Source organism: Salvelinus alpinus, chromosome 9 (assembly GCF_045679555.1).
Source record: "Salvelinus alpinus chromosome 9, SLU_Salpinus.1, whole genome shotgun sequence".
NCBI classification, from domain to species: Eukaryota; Metazoa; Chordata; class Actinopteri; order Salmoniformes; family Salmonidae; genus Salvelinus; species Salvelinus alpinus.
The window spans coordinates 3,290,411-3,316,829 of NC_092094.1; the positions used below are offsets into that span (position 1 = coordinate 3,290,411).

General features: G+C 45.1%; 1 protein-coding gene across 2 annotated transcripts in view; it reads left to right on the plus strand.

Moving 5' to 3' along the window:
* The window catches only part of LOC139584154 (protein phosphatase 1 regulatory subunit 12A-like), a 78,208-nt gene extending 53,180 nt beyond the window's left edge, over positions 1 to 25,028 (plus strand). For both annotated transcript variants that reach the window (XM_071415675.1, XM_071415676.1), the window contains 10 exons: positions 1,716 to 1,826; positions 2,871 to 2,961; positions 4,252 to 4,380; positions 4,896 to 5,078; positions 9,989 to 10,050; positions 13,774 to 13,837; positions 16,910 to 17,014; positions 19,106 to 19,156; positions 20,418 to 20,468; positions 21,319 to 25,028. In XM_071415675.1, coding sequence (XP_071271776.1) covers positions 1,716 to 1,826; positions 2,871 to 2,961; positions 4,252 to 4,380; positions 4,896 to 5,078; positions 9,989 to 10,050; positions 13,774 to 13,837; positions 16,910 to 17,014; positions 19,106 to 19,156; positions 20,418 to 20,468; positions 21,319 to 21,405 — 934 coding nt within the window. In that variant the 3' untranslated portion in view covers positions 21,406 to 25,028. The remainder of the gene's footprint in view (positions 1 to 1,715; positions 1,827 to 2,870; positions 2,962 to 4,251; positions 4,381 to 4,895; positions 5,079 to 9,988; positions 10,051 to 13,773; positions 13,838 to 16,909; positions 17,015 to 19,105; positions 19,157 to 20,417; positions 20,469 to 21,318) is intronic.
* The last annotated feature ends 1,391 nt before the right edge of the window (positions 25,029 to 26,419 follow it).

The window sequence follows — 26,419 nt, forward strand, 5'->3', positions numbered from 1 at the left end:
ATTCCAACCTAAGTGTATGTAAACTTCCGACTTCAACTGTAGGTATTTGTAGTTTTCCACGCATTCTACGTCAGAACTGTCCAGAGTAGTGATGCTGGACGGGCGGGCGGGTGCGGACAGCGATCGGTTGAAAAGCATGCATTTAGTTTTACTAGCGTTTAAGAGCAGTTGGAGGCTGCGGAAGGAGAGTTGTATGGCATTGAAGTCAGGCTACCTCTGGCGAGCACATGGAGGGCTGTGCGGCCCCCAAAGAAATGCCACCCCACACCATGACTGACCCACCGCCAAACCGATCATGCTGGAGGATGTTGCAGGCAGCAGAAAGTTCTCCACGGCGTCTCCAGACTCTGTCACGTCTGTCACGTGCTCAGTGTGAACCTGCTTTCATCTGTGAAGAGCACAGGGTGCCAGTGGCGAATTTGCCAATCTTGGTGTTCTCTGGCAAATGCCAAACGTCCTGCACGGTGTTGGGCTGTAAGCACAACCCCCACCTGTGGACGTCGGGCCCTCATACCACCCTCATGGAGTCTGTTTCTGACCGTTTGAGCAGACACATGCACATTTGTGGCCTGCTGGAGGTCATTTTGCAGGGCTCTGGCAGTGCTCCTCCTTGCACAAAGGCGGAGGTAGCGGTCCTGCTGCTGGGTTGTTGCCCTCCTACGGCCTCCTCCACGTTTCCTGATGTACTGGCCTGTCTCCTGGTAGCGCCTCCATGCTCTGGACACTACGCTGACAGACACAGGAAACCTTCTTGCCACAGCTCGCATTGATGTGCCATCCTGGATGAGCTGCACTACCTGAGCCACTTGTGTGGGTTGTAGACTCCGTCTCATGCTACCACTAGAGTGAAAGCACCGCCAGCATTCAAAAGTGACCAAAACTTCAGCCAGGAAGCATAGGAACTGAGAAGTGGTCTGTGGTCACCACCTGCAGAACCACTCCTTTATTGGGGTTGTCTTGCTAATTGCCTATAATTTCCACCTTTTGTCTATTCCATTTGCACAACAGCATGTGAAATTTATTGTCAGTCAGTGTTGCTTCCTAAGTGGACAGTTTGATTTCACAGAAGTGTGATTGACTTGGAGTTACATTGTGTTGTTTAAGTGTTCCCTTTATTTTTTTGAGCAGTGTATATTTATTTTTTACATTTTTCTTCTACTTATGAAGACAATAAATGACAATTGAATAAAAAAATTAAATTCAAGCTGTAACACAACAAAATGTGTTAAAAGTCTAAGAGTGTGAATACTTCCTGAAGGAACTGTATATTACACCTCAAGTCTTTTCCAATTGGTGCTGATGAAGGGAAGGAGACGAGGAGAGGCCATGGAGGAGATGGGGCGGAGGCGAGGACGGGAGGAGAGGACAGGCAAGGACAGGAGAGGAGGAGGACAGGGGAGGAGAGGACAGGGGAGGGGAGGAGGAGGACAGGGGAGGAGAGGACAGGGGAGTAGGAGTGGACGAGAGGGGAGGAGAGGACAGGGGAGGAGGAGGAGAGGACAGGGGAGGAGGCGAGGACAGGGGAGTATGCGGGGAGGGGAGGACGGGCAAGGACAGGGGAGGGGGGGGGCGAAGACAGGGGAGTAGGAGTGGAGGACAGGGAAGGAGACGCAGAGGGGTGGAGACTGGGAGAGGCCAGATTTTTGTAGTGTCTGTTAAAAAGGTACCAAAACAATGTATCTGCTATGCAACCCTACGCCCTTTATCTCCCTCAGACTGGCTCAGGAGCAGGCAGAGAAGAAGAAGGAGCAGGGTTCTGTCACCTCCAACTCCGTCACCACGACGACCGGCGGTGGCAGTGACTTGGAGACAAAGCAGAGGCGCAAGTGAGTCTGTTTGCCATGACGACAGCGATGTTCCAGCGTTTACAGAGAGACAGTCTGTTTAATGGATGTTTGAACGTTCACTTTTAACCGCTGGCGTGCTGGGAGTGTTTGGCTGTAGTTGAGTTGGTGATTGGTATATAGTTGAGGTGATCTGCAGTGCCAATGTCTGGTGTAGTAGTGTAGACTGCCAACTCTGCACGGTCACCTGTGATGGGGTTCAAATCGCTGATCTGCAAGTTTTCAATTCTGTCCATTTCTGTTTCCCACTTACCTTTCTAACTGTCTCAGTAAAACCCACCTACCTTTCTGTCTAAATAAAACCCGCCTTCCGTTCTGTCTAAATAAAACACCTTTCTGTCTAAATAAAACACCTTTCTGTCTAAATAAAACACCTTTCTGTCTAAATAAAACCCACCTACCTTTCTGTCTAAATAAAACACCTTTCTGTCTAAATAAAACACCTTTCTGTCTAAATAAAACACCTTTCTGTCTAAATAAAACACCGTTCTGTCTAAATAAAACACCTTTCTGTCTAAATAAAACACCTTTCTGTCTAAATAAAACACCTTTCTGTCTAAATAAAACACCTTTCTGTCTAAATAAAACACCTTTCTGTCTAAATAAAACACCTTTCTGTCTAAATAAAACACCTTTCTGTCTAAATAAAACACCTTTCTGTCTAAATAAAACCCACTTACCTTTCTGTCTAAATAAAACCCACTTACCTGTCTAACTGTCTAAATAAATATAGATGTATAAATGGGGAGGCAGGTAGCCTAGTGGTTAGAGCGTTGGACTAGTAACCGAAAGGTTGCTAGATCGAATCCCCGAGCTGACAAGTTACAAATCTGTTGTTCTGTTCCTGAACAAGGCAGTTAACCCACTGTTCCCCGGAAGGGCGTCATTGTAAATAAGAATTTGTTCTTGATGAATGCAGTTAAATGTGTGTTCTGTGTGTTCCCCTCAGCTCCTATCTGATCCCGATGTGTGATGTCTGAAAGGTGTGGGTAATGTTATGGGTAATGTCTGTGTTCCCCGGTCCAGATCCTACTTGACCCCGGTTCGTGATGAGGAGGCGGAGGCTCAGAGGAAGGCTCGCTCCAGACATGCCAGACAGTCACGACGATCCACTCAGGTAGGCCCACCTGCCTAGACATATACATTTAACTACATTTAAGGCTCGCCAGACAGTTTTATTTGGTTTATTTCACCTTTATTTAACCAGGTAGGCCAGTTGAGAACAAGATCTCATTTACAACAGTGACCTGGCCAAGATAAAGCAAAGCAGTGCAAAAATAATAATGATAAAATAATTACAATTTACACTGGAGTGATAGATGTGCAGATGATGATGTGCAAGTAGAGATACTGGGGTGCAAAAAGAGCAAGAAGATAAATAACAAGATGGGGATGAGGTAGTTGGATGGGCTATCTACAGATCGGCTGTGTACAGGTACAGTGATCGGTAAGCTGCTCTGACAGCTGATGCTTAAAGTTAGAGAGGGAGATATACAGTTGAAGTCAGAAGTTTACATACACTTAGGTTGGAGTCATTAAAACTCGTTTTTCAACCACTCCACAAATGTCTTGTTAACAAACTATAGTTTTGGCAAGTCGGTTAGAACATCTACTTTGCGCATGACACAAGTAATTTTTCCAACAATTGGTTTACAGAGATTATTTCACTTATAATTCACTGTATCACAATTCCAGTGGGTCAGAAGTTTACATACACTAAGTTGACTGTGCCTTTAAACAGCTTGGAAAATTCCAGAAAATGGTGTCATGGCTTTAGAAGCTTCTGGTAGGCTAATTGACATAATTTGAGTCAATTGGAGGTGTACCTGTGGATATATTTCAAGGACTACCTTCAAACTCAGTACCTCTTTGCTTGACATCATGGGAAAATCAAAAGAAATCAGCCAAGACCTCAGAAAAAACATTGTAGACCTCCACAAGTCTGGTTCATCCTTGGGAGCAATTTCCAAACGCCTGAAGGTACGACGTTCATCTGTACAAACAATAGTACGCAAGTATAAACACCATGGGACCACGCAGCCGTCATACCGCTCAGGAAGGAGACGTGTTGTGTCTCCTAGAGATGAACATACTTTGGTGCGAAAAGTGCAAATCAATCCCAGAACAACAGTAAAGGACCTTGTGAAGATACTGGTGGAAACCTAGTGGTTAGAGCGTTGGATCGAATCCCCGAGCTGACAAGGTAAAAAAATCTGTCTTCTGCCGCTAAACAAGGCAGTTAACCCACTGTTCTCCGGTAGGCCGTCATTGAAAATAAGAATTTGTTCTTAACTGACTTGCCTAGTTAAATAAAGGTTACATTTAAACATTTTAAATAATCAAAAAGTTACTGATTTAACATTTTGAAAGTAACATGACCAGCACCTTCTATCTGTTGTCCAATCAGGGCGTGACGCTCACAGACCTGCAGGAAGCTGACAAGACAATGAAGACGGCCCAGACGGACGAAGGGAGAGAGAAGACGAGGAAAGAGGAGGAGGAGGAGGCGGCCAATAAGAAGAGAGCAGAAGAGGGGGTGAGAGCAGTGTTGATGTATTGTAATGTCAAAGGCTTATGAAGGCGTGTACAACATCATGCAAGTGACGTCACCAACCACGGGACCTACTGTCGCCCTCGGCCAGGGGTAGGCAACAAGCGGCCCCCGGGGCCAAAACCGTCCCGAGGATGGCTTTTCTTGGCCTCCCAAGGTTGTTTAAAAAAAATATATACAAAAATAACTTGAGTTTAATTTAGGAAATCTGTTCCTTAAGTATTCCCAGGAACAAAAGAGTTGTGCTCGTGTCTCAATGTAATCCAGGTATGAAATTATTGTTATTTTCAAATACAATCTCTTCGTGGGGATTATTTGTGGTCATCCACTCAGATAAATATCGTCCCGTGGCTGAATGTAGTTGCCTACCCTGGGGTTTTCTTGGTCAGTGGTTTAGACGGTCCTGAGTTGTGTTGGTTGTGACTGTTACACCTGTATGTTGGATGTGATAGCATCTGTGTTTATGTATTATGTTATGATTGTTTTATTATTGTCTTCAGGAGGTAAGCTGGAGGTCCCGTATCGCCAACCTGCAGAAGTCTGACCTGTTGGGGCTGACTCAACCGGCTGGTACCTCTCGCCCCTCAACCTCCAGCCAGGAGACTAGTGTAGGGGAAAGTGAGAGTGACCGTATCGCCAGGGAGAGACGGAGGACCAGGAGGAGAGCTCAGAGGGCTGGAGAGGTGAGTGCATTGTAATCTGTCATAGCATTGCTTTATAACCAGGGGTTGGAACTGGTTCAGGGAACAGAACCAAAAACAGGAGGGGAAAAAACTAAAATGTTCAAGGAACAGAAACGGAACCAGGAACGAAAGTGATCTAAACTGTTCCAGAACAGAACTGTTATTTTAAAAGCATGGGAACTTGTTAATAATGTTATTTTAAGTTCTGGGGGGGAAAATTGTGCCACAAAAATTGCAACAACGTGTCTATGCAAAACACCCCCTCTGTCACTCAGAAACTTGTTCCATTGTCTGTGCTTGTTTAGGCTACCTGCTGCTCCCCCCTCTGAGTCCAGGCTACTGTAGCCCCTCCCCCCTCTGAAGCCCAGGCTACTGTAGCCCCCCCCCCCCTCTGAAGCCCAGGCTACTGTAGCCCCTCCCCCCTCTGAATCACATGCTACTGTAGCCACTCCCCCCTCTGAATCACATGCTACTGTAGCCCCTCCCCCCCTGATCCCAGGCTACTGTAGCCCCTCCCCCCTCTGAAACAGGCTACTGTAGCCCCTCCCCCCCCTAATCCCAGGCTACTGTAGCACCTCCCCCCTGAGACCAGGCTACTGTAGCCCCTCCCCTCTCTGAAACAGGCTACTGTAGCCCCTCCCCTCTCTGAAACAGGCTACTGTAGCCCCTCCCCTCTCTGAAACAGGCTACTGTAGCCCCTCCCCTCTCTGAAACAGGCTACTGTAGCCCCTCCCCTCTCTGAAACAGGCTACCATACTGACGTTACAAGCATTATTCAGAAGATCGGGAGATTTTCAGATTAACAAGTACTAATACTATAGGACTAGTGATCACGCATTAACTAGTACTAATACTATAGGCCTAGTGATCACGCATTAACTAGTACTAATACTATAGGCCTAGTGATCACGCATTAACTAGTACTAATACTATAGGCCTAGTGATCACGCATTAACTAGTACTAATACTATAGGCCTAGTGATCACGCATTAACTAGTACTAATACTATAGGCCTAGTGATCACGCATTAACTAGTACTAATACTACGAGGAGGGGCGAGGGTCCCTGGTTCGAGCCCAGGTAGAGGGACGGAAGCTATACAGTTACACTACAAGCCTCCTCACCCGTTGCGTCTTGCTCCATAGGCTACATCCTGTCCATCATCTAAACAACTAGCTGGCCTGTTCCATCTGCACTGATTGGTCTAAACAACTAGCTGGCCTGCTCCATCTGCACTGATTGGTCTAAACAACTAGCTGGCCTGCTCCATCTGCACTGATTGGTCTAAACAACTAGCTGGCCTGCTCCATCTGCACTGATTGGTCTAAACAACGAGCTGGCCTGCTCCATCTGCACTGATTGGTCTAAACAACTAGCTGGCCTGCTCCATCTGCACTGATTGGTCTAAACAACTAGCTGGCCGGCTCCATCTGCACTGATTGGTATAAACAACTAGCTGGCCTGCTCCATCTGTACTGATTGGTCTAAACAACTAGCTGGCCTGCTCCATCTGCACTGATTGGTCTAAACAACTAGCTGGCCTGCTCCATCTGCACTGATTGGTCTAAACAACTAGCTGGCCTGCTCCATCTGTACTGATTGGTCTAAACAACTAGCTGGCCTGCTCCATCTGCACTGATTGGTCTAAACAACTAGCTGGCCTGCTCCATCTGCACTGATTGGTCTAAACAACTAGCTGGCCTGCTCCATCTGCACTGATTGGTCTAAACAACTAGCTGGCCTGCTCCATCTGCACTGATTGGTCTAAACAACTAGCTGGCCTGCTCCATCTGCACTGATTGGTCTAAACAACTAGCTGGCCTGCTCCATCTGCACTGATTGGTCTAAACAACTAGCTGGCCTGCTCCATCTGCACTGATTGGTCTAAACAACTAGCTGGCCTGCTCCATCTGCACTGATTGGTCTAAACAACTAGCTGGCCTGCTCCATCTGCACTGATTGGTCTAAACAACTAGCTGGCCTGCTCCATCTGCACTGATTGGTCTAAACAACTAGCTGGCCTGCTCCATCTGCACTGATTGGTCTAAACAACTAGCTGGCCTGCTCCATCTACACTGATTGGTCTAAACAACTAGCTGGCCTGCTCCATCTGCACTGATTGGTCTAAACAACTAGCTGGCCTGCTCCATCTACACTGATTGGTCTAAACAACTAGCTGGCCTGCTCCATCTGCACTGATTGGTCTAAACAACTAGCTGGCCTGCTCCATCTGCACTGATTGGTCTAAACAACTAGCTGGCCTGCTCCATCTGCACTGATTGGTCTAAACAACTAGCTGGCCTGCTCCATCTGCACTGATTGGTCTAAACAACTAGCTGGCCTGCTCCATCTGCACTGATTGGTCTAAACAACTAGCTGGCCTGCTCCATCTGCACTGATTGGTCTAAACAACTAGCTGGCCTGCTCCATCTGCACTGATTGGTCTAAACAACTAGCTGGCCTGCTCCATCTGCACTGATTGGTCTAAACAACTAGCTGGCCTGCTCCATCTGCACTGATTGGTCTAAACAACTAGCTGGCCTGCTCCATCTGCACTGATTGGTCTAAACAACTAGCTGGCCTGCTCCATCTGCACTGATTGGTCTAAACAACTAGCTGGCCTGCTCCATCTGCACTGATTGGTCTAAACAACTAGCTGGCCTGCTCCATCTGCACTGATTGGTCTAAACAACTAGCTGGCCTGCTCCATCTGCACTGATTGGTCTAAACAACTAGCTGGCCTTCTCCATCTGCACTGATTGGTCTAAACAACTAGCTGGCCTTCTCCATCTGCACTGATTGGTCTAAACAACTAGCTGGCCTGCTCCATCTGCACTGATTGGTCTAAACAACTAGCTGGCCTTCTCCATCTGCACTGATTGGTCTAAACAACTAGCTGGCCTTCTCCATCTGCACTGATTGGTCTAAACAACTAGCTGGCCTGCTCCATCTGCACTGATTGGTCTAAACAACTAGCTGGCCTTCTCCATCTGCACTGATTGGTCTAAACAACTAGCTGGCCTTCTCCATCTGCACTGATTGGTCTAAACAACTAGCTGGCCTGCTCCATTTGCACTGATTGGTCTAAACAACTAGCTGGCCTTCTCCATCTGCACTGATTGGTCTAAACAACTAGCTGGCCTGTTCCATCTGCACTGATTGGTCTAAACAACTAGCTGGCCTTCTCCATCTGCACTGATTGGTCTAAACAACTAGCTGGCCTTCTCCATCTGCACTGATTGGTCTAAACAACTAGCTGGCCTTCTCCATCTGCACTGATTGGTCTAAACAACTAGCTGGCCTTCTCCATCTGCACTGATTGGTCTAAACAACTAGCTGGCCTTCTCCATCTGCACTGATTGGTCTAAACAACTAGCTGGCCTGCTCCATCTGCACTGATTGGTCTAAACAACTAGCTGGCCTTCTCCATCTGCACTGATTGGTCTAAACAACTAGCTGGCCTTCTCCATCTGCACTGATTGGTCTAAACAACTAGCTGGCCTGCTCCATCTGCACTGATTGGTCTAAACAACTAGCTGGCCGGTTCCATCTGCACTGATTGGTCTAAACAACTAGCTGGCCTGCTCCATCTGCACTGATTGGTCTAAACAACTAGCTGGCCTGCTCCATCTGCACTGATTGGTCTAAACAACTAGCTGGCCTGTTCCATCTGCACTGATTGGTCTAAACAACTAGCTGGCCTGTTCCATCTGCACTGATTGGTCTAAACAACTAGCTGGCCTTCTCCATCTGCACTGATTGGTCTAAACAACTAGCTGGCCTTCTCCATCTGCACTGATTGGTCTAAACAACTAGCTGGCCTGTTCCATCTGCACTGATTGGTCTAAACAACTAGCTGGCCTGCTCCATCTGCACTGATTGGTCTAAACAACTAGCTGGCCTGTTCCATCTGCACTGATTGGTCTAAACAACTAGCTGGCCGGTTCCATCTGCACTGATTGGTCTAAACAACTAGCTGGCCTGCTCCATCTGCACTGATTGGTCTAAACAACTAGCTGGCCTTCTCCATCTGCACTGATTGGTCTAAACAACTAGCTGGCCTGTTCCATCTGCACTGATTGGTCTAAACAACTAGCTGGCCTTCTCCATCTGCACTGATTGGTCTAAACAACTAGCTGGCCTGTTCCATCTGCACTGATTGGTCTAAACAACTAGCTGGCCTGCTCCATCTGCACTGATTGGTCTAAACAACTAGCTGGCCTGTTCCATCTGCACTGATTGGTCTAAACAACTAGCTGGCCGGTTCCATCTGCACTGATTGGTCTAAACAACTAGCTGGCCGGTTCCATCTGCACTGATTAGTGCACTGATTTATAAGGTTACTAGGTTTATATCCTAGTAATAACCTGTCGTAAGGATGACATTGACATCCATAATGAGTGGTTATAAGGTTACTAGGTTTATATCCTAGTAATAACCTGTCGTAATGATGACATTGACATCCATAATGAGTGGTTTCTAGGTTTATATCCTGGTAATAACCTGTCGTAAGGATGACATTGACATCCATAATGAGTGGTTATAAGGTTACTAGGTTTATATCCTAGTAATAACCTGTCGTAATGATGACATTGACATCCATAATGAGTGGTTTCTAGGCTTATATCCTGGTAATAACCTGTCGTAAGGATGACATTGACATCCATAATGAGTGGTTATAAGGTTACTAGGTTTATATCCTAGTAATAACCTGTCGTAATGATGACATTGACATCCATAATGAGTGGTTTCTAGGTTTATATCCTGGTAATAACCTGTCGTAAGGATGACATTGACATCCATAATGAGTGGTTATAAGGTTACTAGGTTTATATCCTGGTAATAACCTGTCGTAATGAGGACATTGACATCCATAATGTATTGACCTAGTGATCTCTGTGGTCCTGTAGAGTGATGACAACGAGCCCAGAGGAGAGGAGGGGTTTGGAGGCAGTGGGCACTCCAGCACCAGGTATGGATCTGACCTTTACACTTTGAACTGTCCTGTTTCCTGACTGTCATTATAATATCTCTGTCCTGTTTCCTGACTGTCATTATAATATCTCTGTCCTGTTTCCTGACTGTCATAGTAGTGAGTCATTATAATGTCTTTGTCCTGTTTCCTGACTGTCATAGTAGTGAGTAATATCTGAGGAGTCATTATAATGTCTTTGTCTTGTTTCCTGACTGTCATAGTAGTGAGTCATTATAATGTCTTTGTCTTGTTTCCTGACTGTCATAGTAGTGAGTCATTATAATGTCTTTGTCTTGTTTCCTGACTGTCATAGTAGTGAGTAATATCTGAGGAGTCATTATAATGTCTGTCCTGTTTCCTGACTGTCATAGTAGTGAGTCATTATAATGTCTTTGTCTTGTTTCCTGACTGTCATAGTAGTGAGTAATATCTGAGGAGTCATTATAATGTCTGTCCTGTTTCCTGACTGTCATAGTAGTGAGTCATTATAATGTCTTTGTCTTGTTTCCTGACTGTCATAGTAGTGAGTCATTATAATGTCTTTGTCTTGTTTCCTGACTGTCATAGTAGTGAGTAATATCTGAGGAGTCATTATAATGTCTGTCCTGTTTCCTGACTGTCATAGTAGTGAGTCATTATAATGTCTTTGTCCTGTTTCCTGACTGTCATAGTAGTGAGTCATTATAATGTCTTTGTCCTGTTTCCTGACTGTCATAGTAGTGAGTCATTATAATGTCTCTGTCCTGTTTCCTGACTGTCATAGTAGTGAGTCATTATAATGTATTTGTCATAGTAGTGAGTCATTCTAATGTCTTTGTCCTGTTTCCTGACTGTCATAGTAGTGAGTCATTATAATGTCTCTGTCCTGTTTCCTGACTGTCATAGTAGTGAGTCATTATAATGTCTTTGTCCTGTTTCCTGACTGTCATAGTAGTGAGTCATTATAATGTCTTTGTCATAGTAGTGAGTCATTCTAATGTCTTTGTCCTGTTTCCTGACTGTCATAGTAGTGAGTCATTATAATGTCTCTGTCCTGTTTCCTGACTGTCATAGTAGTGAGTCATTATAATATCTCTGTCCTGTTTCCTGACTGTCGTAATAATATTTCTGTCCTGTTTCCTGACTGTCATAGTAGTGAGTCATTATAATGTCTTTGTCCTGTTTCCTGACTGTCATAGTAGTGAGTAATATCTGAGGAGTCATAATGTCTCTGTCCTGTTTCCTGACTGTCATAGTAGTGAGTCATTATAATGTCTTTGTCTTGTTTCCTGACTGTCATAGTAGTGAGTCATTATAATGTCTTTGTCTTGTTTCCTGACTGTCATAGTAGTGAGTAATATCTGAGGAGTCATTATAATGTCTGTCCTGTTTCCTGACTGTCATAGTAGTGAGTCATTATAATGTCTTTGTCTTGTTTCCTGACTGTCATAGTAGTGAGTAATATCTGAGGAGTCATTATAATGTCTCTGTCCTGTTTCCTGACTGTCATAGTAGTGAGTCATTATAATGTCTTTGTCCTGTTTCCTGACTGTCATAGTAGTGAGTCATTATAATGTCTCTGTCCTGTTTCCTGACTGTCATAGTAGTGAGTCATTATAATGTATTTGTCATAGTAGTGAGTCATTATAATGTCTTTGTCCTGTTTCCTGACTGTCATAGTAGTGAGTCATTATAATGTCTCTGTCCTGTTTCCTGACTGTCATAGTAGTGAGTCATTATAATGTCTTTGTCCTGTTTCCTGACTGTCATAGTAGTGAGTCATTATAATGTCTCTGTCCTGTTTCCTGACTGTCATAGTAGTGAGTCATTATAATGTCTTTGTCCTGTTTCCTGACTGTCATAGTAGTGAGTCATTATAATGTCTTTGTCCTGTTTCCTGACTGTCATAGTAGTGAGTCATTATAATGTCTCTGTCCTGTTTCCTGACTGTCATAGTAGTGAGTCATTATAATGTCTCTGTCCTGTTTCCTGACTGTCATAGTAGTGAGTCATTATAATGTCTTTGTCCTGTTTCCTGACTGTCATAGTAGTGAGTCATTATAATGTCTCTGTCCTGTTTCCTGACTGTCATAGTAGTGAGTAATATCTGAGGAGTCATTATAATATATCTGTCTTGTTTCCTGACTGTCATAGTAGTGAGTAATATCTGAGGAGTAATTATAATATCTCTGACCTGTTTCCTGACTGCCATTATAATCTCTGTCCTGTTTCCTGACTGTCATAGTAGTGAGTAATTATAATATCTCTGACCTGTTTCCTGACTGTCGTTATAATATATCTGACCTGTTTCCTGACTGTCATTATAATATCTCTGTTCTGTTTCCTGACTGTCGTTATAATATATCTGACCTGTTTCCTGACTGTCATAGTAGTGAGTAATATCTGAGGAGTCATAATGTCTCTGTCCTGTTTCCTGACTGTCATAGTAGTGAGTCATTATAATGTCTTTGTCTTGTTTCCTGACTGTCATAGTAGTGAGTCATTATAATGTCTTTGTCTTGTTTCCTGACTGTCATAGTAGTGAGTAATATCTGAGGAGTCATTATAATGTCTGTCCTGTTTCCTGACTGTCATAGTAGTGAGTCATTATAATGTCTTTGTCTTGTTTCCTGACTGTCATAGTAGTGAGTAATATCTGAGGAGTCATTATAATGTCTCTGTCCTGTTTCCTGACTGTCATAGTAGTGAGTCATTATAATGTCTTTGTCCTGTTTCCTGACTGTCATAGTAGTGAGTCATTATAATGTCTCTGTCCTGTTTCCTGACTGTCATAGTAGTGAGTCATTATAATGTATTTGTCATAGTAGTGAGTCATTATAATGTCTTTGTCCTGTTTCCTGACTGTCATAGTAGTGAGTCATTATAATGTCTCTGTCCTGTTTCCTGACTGTCATAGTAGTGAGTCATTATAATGTCTTTGTCCTGTTTCCTGACTGTCATAGTAGTGAGTCATTATAATGTCTCTGTCCTGTTTCCTGACTGTCATAGTAGTGAGTCATTATAATGTCTTTGTCCTGTTTCCTGACTGTCATAGTAGTGAGTCATTATAATGTCTTTGTCCTGTTTCCTGACTGTCATAGTAGTGAGTCATTATAATGTCTCTGTCCTGTTTCCTGACTGTCATAGTAGTGAGTCATTATAATGTCTCTGTCCTGTTTCCTGACTGTCATAGTAGTGAGTCATTATAATGTCTTTGTCCTGTTTCCTGACTGTCATAGTAGTGAGTCATTATAATGTCTCTGTCCTGTTTCCTGACTGTCATAGTAGTGAGTAATATCTGAGGAGTCATTATAATATATCTGTCTTGTTTCCTGACTGTCATAGTAGTGAGTAATATCTGAGGAGTAATTATAATATCTCTGACCTGTTTCCTGACTGCCATTATAATCTCTGTCCTGTTTCCTGACTGTCATAGTAGTGAGTAATTATAATATCTCTGACCTGTTTCCTGACTGTCGTTATAATATATCTGACCTGTTTCCTGACTGTCATTATAATATCTCTGTTCTGTTTCCTGACTGTCGTTATAATATATCTGACCTGTTTCCTGACTGTCATTATAATATCTCTGTTCTGTTTCCTGACTGTCGTTATAATATCTCGGTCCTGTTTCCTGACTGCCGTTAAAATATCTCTGACCTGTTTCCTGACTGTCGTTATAATATCTCTGACCTGTTTCCTGACTGCCGTTATAATATCTCTGACCTGTGCTTTACCCAGGTCTGACGTGTCATGTAATGACTGTATCGACAGAGGAGGCTCTGAGACCAACGATTACAAGAAGGTAGAGACATGAAGTTTGAATGGTTGGAAGGGTCTAGTCAATATTGGGAGTCCCATCCTGTCTGTTTTCAGACTCTTTCTCTCTCCATGTCTCCCTCTCTCCCTCTCTGTTTCCTGCTCTCTATAACTCCCTCTCTGTTTCTGTTTCCCGCTCTCTGTTTCCTGCTCTCTATAACTCTCTCTGTTTCTGTTTCCCTCTCTCTGTGTCCTGCTCTCTATAACTCTCTCTCTCTCTGTTTCCTGTTTCCCTCTCTCTGTTTCCTGCTCTCTATAACTCTCTCCCTCTCTGTTTCCTGCTCTCTATAACTCCCTCTCTCTGTTTCTGTTTCCCGCTCTCTGTTTCCTGCTCTCTATAACTCTCTCCCTCTCTCTGTTTCTGTTTCCCTCTCTGTTTCCTGCTCTCTATAACTCTCTCTCTCTCTGTTTCCTGTTTCCCTCTCTCTGTTTCCTGCTCTCTATAACTCTCTCTCTCTCTGTTTCCTGTTTCCCTCTCTCTGTTTCCTGCTCTCTATAACTCTCTCTCTCTCTGTTTCCTGTTTCCCTCTCTCTGTTTCCTGCTCTCTATAACTCTCTCCCTCTCTGTTTCCTGCTCTCTATAACTCTCTCTCTCTCTGTTTCCTGTTTCCCTCTCTCTGTTTCCTGCTCTCTATAACTCTCTCCCTCTCTGTTTCCTGCTCTCTATAACTCTCTCTCTCTCTGTTTCCTGTTTCCCTCTCTCTGTTTCCTGCTCTCTATAACTCTCTCCCTCTCTGTGTCTGTTTCCCTCTCTGTTTCCTGCTCTCTATAACTCTCTCCCTCTCTGTTTCCTGCTCTCTATAACTCTCTCTCTCTCTGTTTCCTGTTTCCCTCTCTCTGTTTCCTGCTCTCTATAACTCTCTCCCTCTCTGTTTCCTGCTCTCTATAACTCCCTCTCTCTCTGTTTCCTGTTTCCCTCTCTCTGTTTCCTGCTCTCTATAACTCTCTCCCTCTCTGTTTCCTGCTCTCTATAACTCTCTCCCTCTCTGTTTCCTGCTCTCTATAACTCTCTCCCTCTCTGTGTCTGTTTCCCTCTCTGTTTCCTGCTCTCTATAACTCTCTCTCTCTCTGTTTCCTGTTTCCCTCTCTGTTTCCTGCTCTCTATAACTCTCTCCCTCTCTGTTTCTGTTTCCCTCTCTGTTTCCCGCTCTCTATAACTCTCTCCCTCTCTCTGTTTCCTGCTCTCTATAACTCTCTCCCTCTCTGTTTCCTGCTCTCTATAACTCTCTCTCTCTCTGTTTCCTGTTTCCCTCTCTCTGTTTCCTGCTCTCTATAACTCTCTCCCTCTCTCTGTGTCTGTTTCCCTCTCTGTTTCCTGCTCTCTATAACTCTCTCCCTCTCTCTGTTTCCTGCTCTCTATAACCCTCTCCCTCTCTGTGTCTGTTTCCCTCTCTGTTTCCTGCTCTCTATAACTCTCTCCCTCTCTCTGTGTCTGTTTCCCGCTCTGTTTCCTGCTCTCTATAACCCTCTCCCTCTCTGTGTCTGTTTCCCTCTCTGTTTCCTGCTCTCTATAACTCTCTCCCTCTCTGTGTCTGTTTCCCTCTCTGTTTCCTGCTCTCTATAACTCTCCCCCTCTCTGTTTCCTGTTTCCCGCTCTCTGTTTCCTGCTCTCTATAACTCTCTCCCTCTCTCTGTTTCCTGTTTCCCTCTCTCTGTTTCCTGCTCTCTATAACTCTCTCCCTCTCTGTTTCCTGCTCTCTATAACTCTCTCTCTCTCTGTTTCCTGTTTCCCTCTCTCTGTTTCCTGCTCTCTATAACTCTCTCCCTCTCTGTTTCCTGCTCTCTATAACTCTCTCCCTCTCTGTGTCTGTTTCCCTCTCTGTTTCCTGCTCTCTATAACTCTCCCCCTCTCTGTTTCTGTTTCCCGCTTTCTATAACTCTCTCTCTGTATCTGTTTCCCTCTCTCTGTTTCCTGTTTCCCTCTCTGTTTCCTGCTCTCTATAACCCTCTCCCTCTCTCTGTTTCTGTTTCCCTCTCTCTGTTTCTGTTTCCCTCTCTCTGTTTCCTGTTTCCCTCTCTGTTTCCTGCTCTCTATAACCCTCTCCCTCTTTCTGTTTCCTGTTTCCCTCTCTCTGTTTCTGTTTCCCTCTCTCTGTTTCTGTTTCCCTCTCTGTTTCCTGTTTCCCTCTCTGTTTCCTGCTCTCTATAACCCTCTCCCTCTCTCTGTTTCCTGTTTCCCTCTCTCTGTTTCTGTTTCCCTCTCTCTGTTTCTGTTTCCCTCTCTGTTTCCTGTTTCCCTCTCTGTTTCCTGCTCTCTATAACCCTCTCCCTCTCTCTGTTTCTGTTTCCCTCTCTCTGTTTCTGTTTCCCTCTCTCTGTTTCCTGTTCCCCTCTCTGTTTCCTGCTCTCTATAACCCTCTCCCTCTCTCTGTTTCCTGTTTCCCTCTCTCTGTTTCTGTTTCCCTCTCTCTGTTTCTGTTTCCCTCTCTGTTTCCTGCTCTCTATAACCCTCTCCCTCTCTCTGTTTCCTGTTTCCCTCTCTGTTTCCTGCTCTCTATAACCCTCTCCCTCTCTCTGTTTCCTGTTTCCCTCTCTCTGTTTCTGTTTCCCTCTCTCTGTTTCTGTTTCCCTCTCTGTTTCCTGCTCTCTATAACCCTCTCCCTCTCTCTGTTTCCTGTTTCCCTCTCTCTGTTTCTGTTTCCCTCTCTCTGTTTCCTGTTTCCCTCTCTGTTTCCTGCTCTCTATAACCCTCTCCCTCTCTCTGTTTCTGTTTCCCTCTCTGTTTCCTGCTCTCTATAACTCTCTCCCTCTCTCTCTTTCTGTTTCCCTCTCTGTTTCCTGCTCTCTATAACTCTCTCTCTCTCTGTTTCTGTTTCCCTCTCTGTTTCCTGCTCTCTATAACTCTCCCCCTCTCTGTTTCCTGTTTCCCTCTCTGTTTCCTGCTCTCTATAACTCTCTCCCTCTCTGTTTCCATTTCAGGCTCTCTCTCTCTCTCAAAAATGGATTGGCATTGTTTTTGCTATATATAGTGGATGGAATCCCAATACAAACATTGCTTGTTATAGTAGAGTGGATGAAAAATATACATTTGTATAAATGAAAAGTCTTTCTGTCCCAGCTGTTTGAGGTGGTGTCCAGGGAGAATGGTCAGCTCCAGTCTCAGCTGCAGGACACCCAGAGGACCATCTCTCAGACCAGACTGGACCTGGACAAGACTACCCAGGTCTCACACACACACACACACACACACACACACACACACACACACACACACACACACACACACACACACACACACACACACACACACACACACCAGAGTGGACAAGTCTAACCAGGTCATACATTAAGGTTACATTGCTGTGTGTCTTCTATTGAAAATAACTGATAGGTAGTTTAGTTGCTGAAAGAAGTTTGGTCGCATTTGGACTCAACGTCACCTTAGTCGACCTGGGGCGAACTGAGTACAGGAAGGGTGTACGGATAAGTAGTTTAGGTCAGAGACTGTATAAAATCTTCGCAATGTGCTCGTTAGCATTTGGTTCACATTCCCTATGGGATTTTACATGTACTTGTTGGCATTGCTAACCTTTTGGTGTACAGTCGTGGCCGAAAGTTTTGAGAATGACACAAATATAAGTCTGCTGCCTCAGTTTGTATGATGGCAATTTGCATATACTCCAGAATGTTATGAAGAGTGATCAGATGAATTGCAATTAATTGCAAAGTCCCTCTTTGCCATGCAAATGAACTGAATCCAGAAGAAAAAAAATCCACTGCATTTCAGCCCTGCCACAAAAGGACCAGCTGACATCATGTCAGTGATTCTCTCGTTAACACAGGTGTGAGTGTTGACAAGGCTGGAGATCACTCTGTCATGCTGATTGAGTTCGAAAAACAGACTGGAAGCATCAAAAGGAGGGTGGTGCTTGGAATCATTGTTCTTCCTCTGTCAACCATGGTTACCTGCAAGGAAACACGTGTCGTCATCATTGCTTTGCACAAAAAGGGCTTCACAGGCAAGGATATTGCTGCCAGTAAGATTGCACCTAAATCAACCATTTATCGGATCATCAAGAACTTCAAGAAGAGTGGTTCAATTGTTGTGAAGAAGGCTTCAGGGCGCCCAAGAAAGTCCAGCAAGCGCCAGGACCGTCTCCTAAAGGTGATCCAGCTGCGGGATTGGGGCACCACCAGTACAGAGCTTTTGGAGGATGTCCTGGTGTCAAGAAGGGCAGCAAAGAAGCCACTTCTCTCCAGGAAAAACATCAGGGACAGATTGATATTCTGCAAAAGGTACAGGGATTGGACTGCTGAGGACTGGGGTAAAGTCATTTTTTCTGATGAATCCCCTTTCCGATTGTTTGGGGCATCCGGAAAAAATCTTGTCCTTAGAAGACAAGATAAGCGCCACCATCAGTCCTGTGTCATGCCAACAGTAAATCATCCTGAGACCATTCATGTGTGGGGTTGCTTCTCAGCCAAGGGAGTGGGCTCACTCACAATTTTGCCTAAGAACACAGCCATGAATAAAGAATGGTACCAACACATCCTCCGAGAGCAACTTCTCCCAACCATCCAGGAACAGTTTGGTGATGAACAATGCCTTTTCCAGCATGATGGAGCACCTTGCCATAAGGCAAAAGTGATAACTCGGAGAACAAAACATCGATATTTTGGGTCCATGGCCAGGAAACTCCCCAGACCTTAATCCCATTGAGAACTTGTGGTCAATCCTCAAGAGGCAGGTGGACAAACAAAAACCCACAAATTCTGACAAACACCAAGCATTGATTATGCAAGAATGGGCTGCCATCAGTCAGGATGTGGCCCAGAAGTTAATTGACAGCATGCCAGGGCGGATTGCAGAAGTCTTGAAAAAGAAGGGTCAACACTGCAAATATTGACTCTTTGCATCAACTTCATGTAATTGTCAATAAAAGCCTTTGACAGTTACGAAATGCTTGTAATTATACTTCAGTAGTTCATAGTAACATCTGACAAAAATATCTAAAGACACTGAGGCAGCAGACTTTGTGAAAATTAATATTTGTGTCATTCTCAAAACTTTTGGCCACGACTGTACTAAAGCTGTGAGGTTAGAAAATAGTGCCCCCTGTGTTCAGTGGCGGTATTACAGATTATCCCGGTGTGACAATGTGGATACCGCTCACACTTAACATACACTAACAACATTATACGTTTCATAATGACCCTGATAAAGTCTTCTACAGCCTTTCAATTGAACTGCATACTATATGACATGTATGGACCTAAACAATGTTTCTGCTGGTCTGTGTGTTGTATCCTACAGAGACAGGAGCGCTTTAGTGATTGTTCAGCAATGCTAGAGATGGAGAAGAAGGTAAGTCTCTCCTTCCTGCCGAGTGTGTGTTGTGTTATATGTACAGCGTGTGTGTTGTGTTATATGTACAGCGTGTGTGTTGTGTTATATGTACAGCGTGTGTGTTGTGTTATATGTACAGCGTGTGTGTTGTGTTATATGTACAGCGTGTGTTTTGTGTTATATGTACAGCGTGTGTGTTGTGTTATATGTACAGCGTGTGTGTTGTGTTATATGTACAGCGTGTGTGTTGTGTTATATGTACAGCGTGTGTGTTGTGTTATATGTACAGCGTGTGTGTTGTGTTATATGTACAGCGTGTGTTTTGTGTTATATGTACAGCGTGTGTGTTGTGTTATATGTACAGTAACTAGTGTCAAACACCTGACGCTGAGCCTGGCCTCACGACCGTCTGCTGCTGCCTGAACCTCTCTCTACGTTCCTCTGTCTCTGTCTCTGTCGCTGTCGCCCTTTGTCTCTCTCTCGGTGTCTGTCTCTCTCTCTGTGTCTCTCTCTCTCTCGGTGTCTGTCTCTCTCTATGTGTCTCTCTCTCTCTCGGTGTCTGTCTCTCTCTATGTGTCTCTCTCTCTCGCTGTGTCTGTCTCTCTCTCGGTGTCTGTCTCTCTCTATGTGTCTCTCTCGGTGTGTCTCTCTCTCGGTGTCTGTCTCTCTCTCTGTGTCTCTCTCTCTCTCGGTGTCTGTCTCTCTCTATGTGTCTCTCTCTCTCGCTGTGTCTGTCTCTCTCTCGGTGTCTGTCTCTCTCTATGTGTCTCTCTCTCTCTCGGTGTCTGTCTCTCTCTCTGTGTCTCTCTCTCTCTCGGTGTCTGTCTCTCTCTATGTGTCTCTCTCTCTCGCTGTGTCTGTCTCTCTCTCGGTGTCTGTCTCTCTCTATGTGTCTCTCTCGGTGTGTCTCTCTCTCGGTGTCTGTCTCTCTCTCGGTGTCTGTCTCTTGTCTGTCTGTGTCTGTATGTCTCTGTGTCTCTCTCTACCTCTCTCTCTCTCATGCTCTCAGTCTCTCTCTCTCTCTGTCTGTATCTCTCTCTCTCTCATGCTCTCTGTGTCTCTCTCATGCTCTCTGTGTCTCTCTCTCTCTCTCTGTCTGTATCTCTCTCTCTCATGCTCTCTGTGTCTCTCTCTCATGCTCTCTGTCTCTCTCTCTCTCTCTGTCTGTATCTCTCTCTCTCTCATGGTCTCTGTGTCTCTCTCGCTGTCTGTCTCTTGTCTGTCTGTGTCTGTCTGTCTCTGTGTCTCTCACGCTCAATCTGTCTCTGCCTCTCATCAGGAGCGGCGGATGTTGGAGCGGCGTGTGGCTGAGCTGGAGGCAGAGTTGAAGGTGAAAATAAATCATCTCACCTGGGTTCAAATAGTATCCGAAATCTTTCAAATCCATTATCTGGGCTTGATTGAGATTGCCTGTTGCAATGGAACCAATAGAGAAGCCGTTTGCTAAACGCTCAAAGTATTTGAAAGATGACAAGCACTATTTGAACCCAGGTTTTATTCCACACAGACACTGCAAGCACTATTTGAACCCAGGTTTTATTCCACACAGACACTGCATGCACACACCTGATGACAGCTCGCTGTTTCTTTCACAGCTGAAAACCACCAGTGTTGTAGCAGTACGTTGAGTCTGAGTCAGAAATGTCACCCTATTCCCTACATAGTGCACTACTTTAGACCAGGGCCCTATAGAACCCTATTCCCTATATAGTGCACTACTTTTGTCCAGGGCCCTATAGAGTACCACAGTATGAGTCATAATACCCATAAAACCTAGCAGTCAAACAGGGAAATGGTTCCAATTGTTTTTCCACCATTTATTTTCCCCATAGGGGATCTTAGAAACACTTAAAATAAGGGCTGTGTTTCGTGACGTTTTGATAACCGTGCAAATCTCTCTCGGACAAAGGTGACTAATATTTAAGGCCCAAACTGATCCTAGAACATCACTCCTGCTACTTAGACAATTTGGGAATCCAGGCCCAGGGTCCTCTACACTGATTGAAGTGGATTTAACAACTGACATCAATAAGGGATCATAGCTTTCACCTGGATTCACCTGGTCAGTCTGTGTCATGGAAAGAGCAGGTGTTCTTAATGTTTTGTCCACTCGGTGTGTTGGGTGAATCGGATGCATCTATTGTCCGTTTTTCAGCCAATAAACATCTTTGTTCCTCTAGGTGCTCGGTGACCTGAGAGCTGACAACCAGCGACTGAAAGACGAGAACGGAGCGTTGATCAGAGTCATCAGTAAGCTCTCCAAATAGACGGAGAGAACGAGAGAGAGAGAGACAACAGGGATGCCCCCTCGCCTCCTCCCATCATCCCTCCCCCCTGTCCATCCACTCCTCCCAGTGCCAAAGAACAAGAGAGAGAGAGGTGGGGGGGGGGGCAGACAAGAAACAGATGAAGAGCAGCAGGAGAATGTGATAATCTAAACAACTTGATTGTGACGTCCCTTCGTCCTCCTGACCGGTCGCCGTGGCTTGTTGTGTGTGTGCCTTATACCCACTTTGAGGACAGCCATGACAACTGTGGTCATGACAACAGCTCGCATAGTAGCAACGAGACGTGACAACAGCCAAATGCCCATGACGATGTGCACCAGGGGAAAAACACCAATATGCTCACAGACATGTATATCTTTGCGTACTCCCCCCTCCCACACACACACACACACAACACACACACCCCTCCATGCACATTGGACCGGTCCAAGGCATCTTGTTCCCTTGACTTAGCTCTCCCACTTAGTATTTATTTGTTTTGTGACCACATTCACACAACATTTTCCACCAACCTACTCCACTGTTAACTACTGATCTCAGTCCCTCCCTCCCACTCAAACTATCCTACCCACAAATACACTCTTTAACATCGACTCCATCCATACCCTGGATCCATACCCTGGATCCATACCATAGACCATACCATAGACCATACCCTGGATCCATACCATAGACCATACCCTGGATCTATACCATAGACCATACCCTGGATCCATACCATAGACCATACCCTGGATCCATACCATAGACCATACCCTGGATCCATACCATAGACCATACCCTGGATCCATACCATAGACCATACCCTGGATCTATACCATAGACCATACCCTGGATCTATACCATAGACCATACCCTGGATCCATACCATAGACCATACCCTGGATCCATACCATAGACCATACCCTGGATCCATACCATAGACCATACCCTGGATCCATACCCTGGATCCATACCATAGACCATACCCTGGATCTATACCATAGACCATACCCTGGATCCATACCCTGGATCCATACCATAGACCATACCCTGGATCTATACCATAGACCATACCCTGGATCCATACCATAGACCATACCCTGGATCCATACCATAGATCATACCCTGGATCCATACCATAGACCATACCCTGGATCTATACCATAGACCATACCCTGGATCCATACCATAGACCATACTCTGGATCTATACCATAGACCATACCCTGGATCCATACCATAGACCATACCCTGGATCTATACCCTGGATCCATACCATAGACCATACCCTGGATCCATACCATAGACCATACCATAGACCATACCCTGGATCCATACCATAGACCATACCCTGGATCTATACCATAGACCATACCCTGGATCCATACCATAGACCATACCCTGGATCCATACCATAGACTATACCATAGACCATACCCTGGATCCATACCATAGACCATACCCTGGATCCATACCATAGACCATTCCATAGACCATACCCTGGATCTATACCATAGACCATACCCTGGATCCATACCATAGACCATACCCTGGATCCATACCATAGACTATACCATAGACCATACCCTGGATCCATACCATAGACCATCCCCTGGATCTATACCATAGACCATACCCTGGATCCATACCCTGGATCCATACCATAGACCATACCCTGGATCCACACCATAGACCATACCCTGGATCTATACCATACACCATACCCTGGATCCATACCATAGACCATACCCTTGATCCATACCATAGACCATACCCTGGATCCATACCCTGGATCTATACCATAGACCATACCCTGGATCCATACCATAGACCATACCCTGGATCTATACCATAGACCATACCCTGGATCCATACCATAGATCATACCCTGGATCCACACCATAGACCATACCCTGGATCTATACCATAGACCATACCCTGGATCCATACCATAGACCATACCCTGGATCCATACCATAGACCATACCCTGGATCCATACCATAGACCATACCCTGGATCCACACCATAGACCATACCCTGGATCCATACCATAGACCATACCATAGACCATACCCTGGATCCATACCATAGACCATACCCTGGATCCATACCATAGACCATACCCTGGATCCACACCATAGACCATACCCTGGATCCACACCATAGACCATACCCTGGATCCATACCATAGACCATACCCTGGATCCATACCATAGACCATACCCTGGATCCATACCCTGGATCCATTCCCTGGATCTATACCATAGACCATACCCTGGATCTATACCATAGACCATACCCTGGATCTATACCATAGACCATACCATAGACCATACCCTGGATCTATACCCTGGATCTATACCATAGACCATACCCTGGATCCATACCATAGACCATACCCTGGATCCATTCCCTGGATCTATACCATAGACCATACCCTGGATCCATACCATAGACCATACCCTGGATCTATACCATAGACCATACCCTGGATCTATACCATAGACCATACCCTGGATCTATACCATAGACCATACCCTGGATCTATACCCTGGATCTATACCACACCTCTTAATCTGGTAGTGTGTTTCCACATCTATGTGTTTTGAACCCACTCCTCCTCCTCTACTAAACCTACATCCCAAATGGCATCCTATCCAATATGTAGTGGATTACTTTAGGGCTCTGGTCAAAAGTAGTGCACTAAATAGGGAATAGGGTTCTATAGGGCTCTGGTCTAAAGTAGTGCACTAAATAGGAAATAGGGTGCCTTTTGAGGACGTTTCCAGACCACAGACACACTCCATGCTCCTTTAAATGACCACAGACAGAGCAGTCTGTTGACCACCGCACTCTACTTACAATCAGGCAGGCAAAGCTAAGCGATCACAAATCAGTGCAGCACCAGGCAAAGCTAAGCGATCACAAATCAGTGCAGCACCAGGCAAAGCTAAGCGATCACAGATCAGTGCAGCACCAGGCAAAGCTACACGATCACAGATCAGTGCAGCGCCAGGCAAAGCTAAGCGATCACAGATCAGTGCAGCGCCAGGCAAAGCTAAGCGATCACAGATCAGTGAGTCTTCTCCACCATCCTGAGTCATACTATACAAAACAGCTCCTCTCCTATAGGAATCTGCATCCCGATAATCTCTCCTGTCTCCTGGCGCGTGCACTCCGTCACAAATGTACAAATATTGGATAGGTGCAGGCGTGGGCTTCACCGTGTTCTTTGTACCGGGATCCTCAGGTTTCTATTGGCTAGGAAGGAGGGGGGGAGGGAGGGAGGGAGAGAGAGAGCTAGTTTACCACCTCAGACCTGATGATAGAGACTTGTTGTTCTGGAAAAGCCTATATGCTATGCATTGTTCTTCATTATTATTATTATCATGATAAAATATTATTTTCATATTTTTTACATTTATCTGATGTCAATCTCTCCCGCTTTGAAAGGGAGGCAAATTGTTGGTTATCTATATTATATTACACATGTATAAATAATATTAGTCATGAATGAATAATAATAACCTTCAGAAGTGAATTCCATGTGTTCTTCCCCCCACCATGTTGGTCTAATATATTAAATGATGACGGACCCTAATAAAGGATGTGTGTCTGTATCCAGGAGTTGACTGTGTGTCTGTATCCAGGAGTTGACTGTGTGTCTGTATCCAGGGGTTGACTGTGTGTCTGTATCCAGGAGTTGACTGTGTGTCTGTATCCAGGGGTTGACTGTGTGTCTGTATCCAGGAGTTGACTGTGTGTCTGTATCCAGGGGTTGACTGTGTGTCTGTATCCAGGGGTTGACTGTGTTTCTGTTGTGTGTCTGTATCCAGGGGTTGACTGTGTGTCTGTATCCAGGGGTTGACTGTGTGTCTGTATCCAGGAGTTGACTGTGTTTCTGTTGTGTGTCTGTATCCAGGAGTTGACTGTGTGTCTGTATCCAGGGGTTGACTGTGTCTGTATCCAGGGGTTGACTGTGTCTGTATCCAGGGGTTGACTGTGTGTCTGTATCCAGGGGTTGACTGTCTGTATCCAGGGGTTGACTGTCTGTGTCCAGGGGTTGACTGTCTGTATCCAGGGGTTGACTGTCTGTATCCAGGGGTTGACTGTCTGTATCCAGGGGTTGACTGTCTGTATCCAGGGGTTGACTGTCTGTATCCAGGGGTTGACTGTTAATCTGTATCCAGGGGTTGACTGTTAATCTGTATCCAGGGGTTGACTGTCTGTATCCAGGGGTTGACTGTCTGTATCCAGGGGTTGACTGTCTGTATCCAGGGGTTGACTGTCTGTATCCAGGGGTTGACTGTCTGTATCCAGGGGTTGACTGTCTGTATCCAGGGGTGGACTGTATCCAGGGGTGGACTGTATCCAGGGGTTGACTGTATCCAGGGGTGGAGTCTATCCAGTACTTAGCAAACCATTCTCCTGAGAGTTCAAATGATGTCTCATGTTTTTATGAATACTCTATTTTAAAATGAGTTGGCCGGCATGGGAAGGGCTAGTTCATTTATAGTACAGTACCACGTGATATAGATATATACACACTGGACAAAACATTAAGAACACCTGCTCTTTCCATGACAGACTGACCAAGTGAATCCAGGTGAAGGCTATGATGTCACCTGTTAAATCCACTTCAATCAGTGTAGATGAAGGGGAGGAGACAGGTTAAAGAAGGATTTTTAAGCCTTGAGTCATGGATTGTGCCATTCAGAGGCTGACTGGGCAAGACAAAAGATTTAAGTGCCTTTGAACGGGGTATGATAGTAGGTGCCAGGTGCACCTTTTTTTGAGTGTGTCAAGAACTGCAACGCTGCTGGGTTTTTCACACTCAACTTTCCTGTGTGTATCAAGAATGGTCCATCACCCAAAGGACATCCAGCCAACTTGACAACTGTGGGAAGCATTGGGATCGACATGGACCAGCATCCCTGTGTTCAAAATGGCAACATATTCCCTGTAGTGATCAACTTTACAGGGCTCTGGTCAAAAGTAGTGCACTATTTAG